Genomic DNA, 10,615 nt, shown 5'->3' with positions numbered 1-10,615 from the left:
CATAAGAAGGGCCTGAGATCAAAGTCAATATTAAGACAGTAGGGGTCAATGTTTTTAAATACCTCCTCTCCTTGGTAGGCCAACATGCTCAATGTGTGTGTGTATATGCGTGTGTTTTTGAGTGAGGAGATGGGATGGTTAGCTTCAACAAAGTGAGCTGCTACTGGATAGTCAGTGTTATTACACCTGATTGAGCTGCGGTGGTTGTCACACACTAACCTTAGAGAGCTTTTTATGTCTCTATTTTGGTTTTGTCAGGGTGTGATTTGGGTGGGCATTCTATGTTCCTTTCTCTATGTTTTGTATTTCTTTGTTTTGGCCGGGTATGGTTCTCAATCAGGGACAGCTGACTATCGTTGTCTCTGATTGGGAACCATACTTAGGTAGCTTTTTCCCACCTATGTTTTGTGGGTAGTTGTTTTCTGTTTAGTGTTTTCTGCACCTGACAGGACTGTTTCAGTTTGGTCTTTTTGTGTCAGTGTTCAGTTAAATAAAGGTCATGAACTCTTACCACGCTGCTCTTTGGTCCGATTCCTCCTCATCAGACGACGACACACGTTACAGTGGTCAGCTATGCATTGTTTTAATTGTCTTTTCGGTTGTCCTACGTAGGCTTTTCCACATGAACATGTGATGAGACAGATTACTCCCTTTTCCTTGCAAGAGATGATACCCCTAACAGGGATGTTTCCACCTGTATGTGGGTGTCTGAAGAAGGATGTTTTTGTAGTGCTATTGCACTGTGAGCATGAGTCACATTGGTATTTCCAATTTGGATTGTGTGTCAAGAGTGTCTGAGTGGGCTCATGGGGAAGGTCAGATCTCACTAAACTATCCACAATATTGTGATCACACTTACAGACCACCAGTGGGTTGGTCCTTGAAGCGGTGTGCAATTGTTGTGTCTAATTGCAGAAATATGCCAGTGCTTCTTCAGGATTGCTTTAATTTTCTCTGAACACTTGGTGTCCTTAGTGCAAAATATTTGTTTTTCTTCTTTGGTTTAGTTTTTAGCAATTCTTCTCGTGGTTTTTGAGATTTTAATCGTTGCATCATAATTTTTTTTTTTTCCATGTAGCCTCTGAATTTGAAATTATTTGTCATTTTCTTAGCATTGCTGTCAAAATCTGAATGTTGGCCACAGATTAGTTTAACCCTGCATAACTGGCTATATGGTAGACAATTCCTGAGGGGAAGGGGATGCATACTATCCGCACGTAGCAGGGTTTTGAGGTCTGTTGGCTTTGTGTACAAATCTGTATGTAATGCATCATTCTCTTTGATGATCCATAAGTCCAGGTAGCTTATTTTTCTCTCAACAGTCTGCATGGTGAATTTAAGATATTCAGAGCTCTCGCTTAGCAGAGTTTGGAATTAATTTAGTTCCTGCTGACTTCCTTACCAGAGCACAAAGACATCATCTATGTATCTCTTCCATGAGGATTTTAGAAAGTAGGGAGTGTCTCTGTTTTGTAAGTGGTTCCTCAAATTGTTCCACATACATTTTCTCATAGTTGGGGGCAAAGGAAAATAGGAAAAAGGAAAAACTCTGACTCAAAGATGAAGCAGCTATTGGATAATACCAATTTAGTTTCAAGATGCAATCATTGGCTGGAGAAACGCTAGGGTCACTCTACTGAAGGAAGTGTTGCAGGTCAAAAAATATAATTTAAAAGTCTGCATTAAGGTGTCTGTAATAGAATATACTTGTCTAAAACGAATATAGACATTAATACATGCATTTCTATAGCTTCCAACATCTGTTTTACACTGGAGGAGGAGTAACAAGATGGCTGTGCAGTTGCCTCCAAACAGAGGCCTCTGTCAGTCATCTAGGGTTAATACATATCATTGGACTGAACTGATAATACATCAGAACCTCCCTGATGTTGACTTTTATGTTGCAGGTGTTTTGGCCTGTTTTGGTCGAGGAAATTTGATCGCCACAATGCCAGATAGACTGGATGTACTGACGGGCTCCTGTGTGCAAATCCCATGTTCATTTGATATTCCTGACCCACATAATACATTTAACAGCACAATACTAACCTCTGGAGTGTGGATTAAAGGAAACCCATACTTTGGTGAGCGTCCGGACAGAGTGATATTTAACAGTAGTGAGACGGTCAACAGATATCATGGGAAGATAACTGGAAACATGTCCCAGAAGAACTGCACCACAGTCTTCTTCAATGTAACCACCAATTACTCTGATATATACTACTTCAGGATTGAGAATCGACCATTCCTTGCAACAGATCCTGATAAGTCTGTTAATATAGTTGTCAGTGGTAAGAGACAATTTATCTTTAAAACCAACATTTTTTTTCCAGTTTAGATTCCTTGCATCAAATATAAGAGTTGAACAAGTGGACAGTTTAACTATTAGAGTAAAATATATTTATCTACAATGTATTACAGATTTTCCTTCCAGTCCCATCATTACTGTCTCAGGTGAGGTGAAGGAAGGGACCCCTGTCAGTTTGAACTGCTCTGCTGTCGCTCCCTGTCCCGAACACCCCCCTGAGCTGACATGGACTCTCCCAACACATTTCACACCTGAGAACCAATTGCAGGAGAATTCAGACCAAACCAAATCAGTTCTCTCCACGGTGACCTTCACTCCGTCATATCTTCATCATGAGAAGAACATCACTTGTACTGCAGTCTACCCAGTAGGGACAAGCAACAAGAGAGCTGAACATAACATGATGCTTAACGTTTCATGTAAGATTTAGTAACCGGTTCCTGAAGAATAGATCATTCTATCATGTTTTCACTGATGATTGTAATAGAGTGGGTTTGATGAGACTATTCAATATACCATATGCAGATACATTCTAAATGAACCCCTCTCCCTCAGTCTCTCCTAAGGACACCTTGGCCTCCATCAGTCCAGCTGATTCAGTATCAGTGGGCAGCTGTGTTAATCTGACCTGCAGCAGTACAGCCAACCCTCCTGTGACAAACTTCACCTGGTTCCAGATCGATGAGGGTAAACGAACACAGGTTGCATCTGGACAGAGTTACACCCTCAATGTGACATCTGGTAATGGAGAACTGTACTACTGTGAAGCAAGAAATAGTCACGGCTGTGGGAAGTCGAATGAAGTGCAGCTGGCTATAAAAGGTAAAATGGGCACGTAGGGCACAATCGTAGATCAGATATACAATATATATTCAAAAGTATGTGGACACCCCTTCAAATACGTGGATTCAGCTATTAAATCCTCAGATGTTTTGCTGGCATGTGTTTAAAATCGAGCACACAGCCATGCAAACTCTGTAGACAAACATTGGCAGTAGGATGGCAACATTCACTACAGAGTTCCAAACTGCCTTTGGAAGCAATGGCAGCACAATAACTGTTTGTTGAGGGCTTCATGAAATGGGTTTCCATGGTAGAACAGCCGCACACAAGCCTAAGATCACTATGTGCAGTGCCAAGAATCAGCTGCAGTGGTGTTAAGCTCACTGCCATTGGACTCTGGAGAAGTGGAAATCCGTTCTCTGGCGTGTTGAATATACGATTCACCATCTGGCAGTCCGGCGTACGAATCTGGGTTTTGACGGATTCCAGGAGAACACTACCTGCCCCAATGCATAGTGCCAACTGTAAAGTTTGGTGGATGAGGAATAATGGTCTGGGGCTGTTTTTCATGGTTTGGGCTGGGCCCCTTAGTTCCAGTGAAGGGAATTCTTAACGCTACAGCATACAATGACATTCTATATTCCATATTAATGCCCATGATTTTGGAATGAGATGTTTGACGAGCAGGTGTCCACATACTTTTGGTCATGTAGTGTACTTGAGAGATCTTTTTGTGAGAATTGACCATAATATGTGCTGTATTTTTAGGGCAAGAAGAGTCAAAAACCTCAGGGGTTGGTTTCTGGTTCCTGGTTTCTGGGGTTGCAGCAGGAACTCTGGGGGCCATTTTGCTTATCAGCCTGATCAGCCTTTTTGTATGGTAAGAACTATTCCTGGCATCAACGCAAAACAATTGTATTTCTGCTGTGTTTGTGCTTTTGCATATGGAAACCCTCTCAGTGCATTCAGAATACCTTTCTAAATGTCTTCCAGGAGGAGAAACTCGAGGCTCCACGATGGACTTGAAAGGACAGACAGTCCACAGGGACAGGTGGGAATAAGGCTCAACTTACAAAACCATCAACAAAGTGTATCTAAGGAAGTACTGAATTAATGCTGAAACTATTTAAAGCCATGAGGTTAACATAGTTTCAGAGCAAGTTTAGGGGGAGATGACCATATCGAAAGCAATGCCACATCCTGTAATGACATGGAATGATAACAGAATGGCTGTTGGACTTTGACAGTGTTCACTGTCTTTACACCTGTCAGTTGAATTGACATTTTCATTGACATCCCCTCAGTGTGTGTTGTGTAACCTGCTGACCTTAGAGTTTTACACATTACTGAGCTTAGAGCTTTACACATGTTCCTCTCTCTGTGTTCTCTCCACAGAACTCCCCGGTTGGGACAGTGTGTACTAACCAGGCCACAGCCGGAGAGGAACCAGAGGAACCTGCAGAAGACCAGCCTGAAGAGATCCAATACGGTGACATAGACTTCTCCAAACTACAGACCAAAGAGACCCCAGCTGCAGCCCAGGACAGGGTCCAGGGACAGGAGAGTGAGTACGCTGAAGTCAATGTGACTGGGAGAGGGGCTCAGGAACCACCTCTTAACAACCTAGATGGGCTTTATGCACAAGTGAATAAAATAAGTGCTTGTTAATTATTTTTCCAATGGGTAGTAAGTGTTTTTATGTACAGTATTATCATTGTGTATCTGTTTTCTATTGGTACTTGTGTTACATTCATAATTGTGTGCTCTTTGATTATCTGCATATTTGTAGAATTTGCTGGGATGAAAAGTGTTTAACTGTTACTATAGTGTTGATATGATGATGCAGGCTACTCTTTATTTTGGACCATTTATTTTGAGTGTTGAGTTCACAGAGCATCTGTTTAATAGGTTCCAGTATAGAGGAACTGCTGAGTTCAACTAGCTCACTGAAGGCTGTTTAAGACCATATAAAGTCAATGATGACTGAGGAGAGAAGACACAGTTAGTTAGAAAGACAGTGGTCTGATACAAGACAGGAAGTTGGTGCAGTAAGTCGACATGATGGCAGAATGGTGTTACAATCTAATAGTCACTGTTTATCTTCATCTTTTGTGCAGTTGCCAGAATAACAATTTTATCTATTTTCAGTTTATAACTATTTAGAATTTATAGTTTCAGTTTTTATGTTGAGTGTTAAACAACATAATTAATTGAGGCTGAATTTAAGGTTGTTGATTAATTGCACTGCAATAAAAACCTTTAAATTTAATTTCCATGAAATCTTTTGGTGTTATTGGTTCCTCTGCAACTGGATCCTGGACTTCTTGATGGGCCGCTCCCCAGGTGGTAAGGGTAGGAAACAACACATCTGCCTCTCTGATACTCAACACGGGGGTCCTTCAAGGGTGTGTGCTTAGTCCGCTCCTGTACTCCCTGTTCACCCATAACCGTGTGGCCAAGCACGACTCCTACACCATCATTAGCTTTGCAGACGAGACAACAGTGGTAGGCCTGATCACCAACAAAAATGAGACAGCCTATAGGGAGGAGGTCAGAGACCTGGCAGGGTGGTGCCAGTATAACAACCTTTCACTCAAAGTGATCAAGACAAAGGAAGAGATGATCGTGGGCTACAGGAAATGGAGGGCTGAGCACGCCCCCATTCTCATTGATGTGGCTGTAGTGGAGCAGGTTGAGAGCTTCAAGCTCCTTGGTGTCCACATCACCAACAAACTATCATTGTCCAAACACACCAAGACAGTCGTGAAGAGGGCACAACAACACCTATACCCCCTCAGGAGACTGAAAAGATTTGGACTGGGTCCTCAGATCCTCAAAAGGTTATACAGATGTATCGTGTCATTTTGCAGTCACTTTTATTGTAATTAAGAATATAATATGTTTCTAAACACATTCATGTGGATGCTACCATGATTACGTATAGTCCTGGATGAATAGTGAATAATTATGAGTGAGAAACATCATACCCCCCCACCCCCCCAAATTGCTAACCTCCCTGTCATTGCAGAGGTGAGAGGTTAGCATGTCTTGGGGGTATGATATTTGTGCGTCTGTGAACAAAAGAGAAGAGATATCATTGATAAAGTCAATCATGAATCAATCAGGTTTAATACAAATTGCAACAGGTAGTCAACATCCATCATAGAAGCAGAGACAATGTCTTACTGGCCTCTTGGAGACAGTCCCTTTATTTCCTAATCAGACCAACAAATGTTCTGTAAACACCAGCCTCTTGGAGACAGTCCCTTTATTTCCTAACCAGACCAACACATGTTCTGTAAACACCAGCCTCTTGGAGACAGTCCCTTTATTTCCTAATCAGACCAACACATGTTCTGTAAACACCAGCCTCTTGGAGACAGTCCCTTTATTTCCTAATCAGACCAACACATGTTCTGTAGACAGTCAAAACAAAAGGCAGTGGCTTTTTTAAAGTCAAAACAAAAGGCAGTGGCTTTTTTAACTACTACAGAATCAGTGTTTAACAGAATACAACAATAATCAGTATATCCTTCCTCCAGTCTGGCATCAATCACTATAATCAGTTATGAGTTTAATCCACAACATACAGCATTGAGTGTAGTGACCATCAACCCAAGTGTTACAAACAGCACACTGGAAATCATGTAACAGAAAGGTCAAATATATGAATATGTTGAACATGATATGAATCACTCTAAACTGAATCTGAACTTTATTCATCTTAAATATCCCCATTACATGTCTATGTTCATGTGTGTATTGTTGGGAGTTATTATGTTGTTTTATTTTTAGGGTTGTTCAAGAGACACAAATGAGGCTGCATTTGAGGTTGTTCATTAATTGCACTGTAATAAAAACCCACCTGCTGGGTAAAGTACGTCCTCAGCTCCTGAGACTCCTTCTCCCAGAAGGCCTTGGGCAAGTCCAAGAGGGTTTTGTGTAGAAGGGATACAGCTTTTTGTCAAAATGAACTTTTCCTAGCAAATGTAGGAGAACTTGTGCAGCAGGTTGGGAGAATTAACGTAGCAGGTTAGGATAATTAGATTAAGGTAAGAAAAAGGGTTAGGGTTAGCTAAACTAAAACATAAAATCAACTTAAGAACCTCAATTTGACAAAAGCTGTATCCCATCTAGACATGACCGTCGGGGAGGTACACCTTGCCCTGAAGGTTGATGGCTCCCTCCTGTGTCTCCTAGCCCACCATGCTCTTCCTGGCAGATAGAAGTGATGTAATGAAAGAGGAAGTGGGTGCAGGAGAAATGTAGAAGTGTGTGATAATCCATCAGCTACAATTACAGTTACTCTGTTTCAGACAAACGTCTGTTTTTCATGCTGAAAGATAATGTCAGAACCGGGTATCTTTTACTGAACTCAAATTTAACTTATCAAGTTTGATGGATTTTGGTTTATGATTTCGCTACATAAAAAAAATAATCTCACACAAATTCCCATTCAAGCCTGTGAGATAGAGGAGAGGCAGATGGTTGTATTGCAGCACGTTTCCATTGTTGTATCAAGGGCGAACTTGACTACTTAGGGACCTGTAACAAAATGCTGTAAAGGGGTCCCCTTCCCCTAAAAGGGTTATTTACCCACCACACATACATTAACTGCAATGAATATTATTATCCCACAATGAAAAATATATTGTGTATAAGTGTTTCATTTTGGGCAGTAATGAAATGTATAGGCCATATAATGCTGTTGAGTCAGTGGCTAACACACACTTTGTGTGTAGAATCAGTCAGTGGGCAGCTGAGGCCCATTTCATTTGAAACTGATGAAACATGGATCAGGCCAACTCTGCAATGTTTCAAGTAACTGAGACTAATTGTTCTGGAGTAGAAGGTTCATTAGAAAATTACAATGTTCTAAATGCTTAAATTAGCATACCATGTTTTCACAACTGATGTTGACACCCAGCACATAGACTATTCAACATCCTGTCATATAAATGCACTTATTAGGAAGTACGTCACTGCTGAGATGTGAGATGTGCCACATGAATTTCTTCTTACTGTTGTAAGGCAAGTGTCAACAACTTCACATCTTATCTCTATATTTTAGTAATGAGATTCAAAATGTTTAATGTGCGGCTGTTAGTTCATGTATTAGCTTCACAACTGAAGAACCTATGTGACTATGGACTAAAGTTTCAATGTGATACAATATGTGTCATGTGACCTACTCTACCAGGAAGTGAATGTTTGACCTGTTTCAGGTGATCAGTGTTGTGTGAGTTCTCACATGGCTTGTTGTGAGAACATGTTTTTTCTCATTGGCCTCTTTCTGTCAGGTGAGTCTTCCACTCAACAACAATTAGTTATGAATCAGACATAAAGGAATAACCAGAATTCATGATATTTTATGGGAGATGTGATATACTGGCTTTTTAATTGTGTAGAAAAGTATACAGTTCCTTCCTGATTAGTGTATTTTAACAGTCTGGATTCAAACAGTCCTGTGAAAATGTATTTTGCATATTTTTGATACTGAATGTTTTCAGTTATTCAATCAAAAGCTGATATTAGATAAATGGAAACTGAGTGAACAAATAACACAACATTTACATACTTATTTCATTCATTTCTTAAACAAAGTTATGCAACACCCAATGCCCCTGTGTGAAAAGTAATTGCTCCCTTATACTCAATAACTGGTTGTGCCTCCTTCAGCTGAAATGAAAACCAACTATACATTTCCTGTAGTTGTTGATCAGTCTCTCATGTTGCTGTGGAGGAATTTTGTCCCAATCTCCCATGTAGAACTGCTATAACTAAGCGACATTTGTGGGTTTTCAAGCATGAACTGTCACAATGTCTCATTTGGGATTAGTTCTGGACTTTGACTAGGCCATTCCAAAACTTTAAATTTGGTACATTAAATACATTTTAATGTATTCCTGATTGTGTGTTTTGGAATGGTGACATAACCAGTTATTGAGTATAAGGTGGGAATTACTTTTCCACACAGGGGCGTGGGTGTTGCATAACTTTGTTAATGAAATATATTAAATAACTATAACTGTTTTTTTTGTTATTTGTAAACTCAAGTTCCCTTTATCTAATATTAGGTTTTGGATGAAGATCTGATAACAGTAAAAAAGAAGCAAAATAGAGAACCAGAAAGGGGGAAAACCTTTTCATGTCATTGTATGTTCATGTGAAACCGACGTCAGTGTTTGGTTAACAGTATATCTTCCACCACTGTCCCTGTCCCCATACCGGGCTCAAACTAGTGGTCATCTGCTCACAAACACACGTCACCTCACTCCTTGACAACACACCAACCAATTGAAAAATCACCTGTACATTGAAATAAATTCATATTAATGTTATTGGGAGAGACTGTACCAATGATGTGTATAAACCCTGGATCTCTAATGCTATATAACGGCCAATGAGAGACTATGAAACCACCGGTCTCTATATATGGTACTCCCCAGAAGAAGCAGTCCTCCATAATAATTAATGGAATTCTACAGTATTTAAATCAAATGTTTCAAGGACTATATTACATGTATTTCAGTATTTTGTTGTAGAAGGGACAGTAAAGTTAGTACTCTATAAATAAAATACTTTATCATCTTCACATGTTTATTTATTGTATTTGTTATGTTCAGGTGATATAAAAAGCATTATCTGGAGCACACCCAGAGAAAATGACTTAGTGTAGAGGTGCTGACTAACGGTGAATACACTGTAAGCTATAAAAACAAAGAGAGTTGAACACTCTATATATATATATATAAACTCCCAGTCATTTATTGGGTAAAACTCCAACGTTTCGGCATCACTGTTCCTTCTTCAGGGTAAAGTCATTAATGTTTGAACCAGGTTATGTAGACAAACAGTGCAATTAGTGCAACCAATAACAATAGTGAGGGGTGTGTCATAATTATGAGGTTAATTAGAGTGAATTGAGTGAAACTGTTAAAATGATAGTTTACATCATATTGAATATATTAGCCTATTGTTATCATTAACATTAGAATAAGATAAACTCTAGAAAGAATACAAAATATTAGCCTATTGTTATCCTTAAAATTAGCATAAGATTAGCATCAACACACATTATTGTTTAATTTAATTTCAAATGTATTTAGTTGTTTTCAATTTCATAAAATGTTGTTACATGTAATCTTTTGGTTCATCAATAATGCACAATAAGCATCATCAACAGGGGAACATATTGGTTCTACGCTGATAAGATGTAGAAAGAATACATTCATTTAAAATACTTCTTCATCAAACTAATTGTTCATAAGAAGGGCCTGAGATCAAAGTCAATATTAAGACAGTAGGGGTCAATGTTTTATATACCTCCTCTCCTTGGTAGGCCAACATACTCAATGTGTGTGTATATGCGTGTGTTTTTGAGTGAGGAGATGGGATGGTTAGCTTCAACAAAGTGAGCTGCTACTGGATAGTCAGTGTTATTACACCTGATTGAGCTGCGGTGGTTGTCACACCCTGACCTTCGAGAGCTTTTTATGTCTCTATTTTGGTTTTGTCAGGGTG

The 10,615-nt window shown here is 39.6% G+C and overlaps 1 protein-coding gene and 1 long non-coding RNA gene across 2 annotated transcripts; both read left to right on the top strand.

Moving 5' to 3' along the window:
• The first annotated feature begins 1,789 nt into the window (after nt 1-1,789).
• On the top strand, nt 1,790-3,975 carry LOC149979487 (myelin-associated glycoprotein-like). Its single transcript, XM_090189192.1, has 4 exons — nt 1,790-2,291; nt 2,422-2,727; nt 2,864-3,130; nt 3,860-3,975. Exons 1-4 carry the CDS (start codon nt 1,790-1,792, stop codon nt 3,973-3,975), a joined length of 1,191 nt encoding a protein of 396 aa, XP_090045318.1.
• A 108-nt stretch (nt 3,976-4,083) lies between these two features.
• LOC149979486 (uncharacterized) lies at nt 4,084-5,360 on the top strand. The gene is made up of 2 exons (XR_016484346.1): nt 4,084-4,142; nt 4,487-5,360. It is a non-coding gene; the product is annotated as an uncharacterized LOC149979486 (long non-coding RNA).
• Nucleotides 5,361-10,615: the final 5,255 nt, after the last annotated feature.

This window comes from Oncorhynchus mykiss, chromosome 11 (genome assembly GCF_057628025.1).
Source record: "Oncorhynchus mykiss isolate SJ-2025 chromosome 11, ASM5762802v1, whole genome shotgun sequence".
In the NCBI taxonomy this organism is placed as follows: Eukaryota; Metazoa; Chordata; class Actinopteri; order Salmoniformes; family Salmonidae; genus Oncorhynchus; species Oncorhynchus mykiss.
The sequence above is the reverse complement of the archived record's forward strand: the minus strand, read 5'-3'. Positions and strand labels throughout refer to the sequence as shown.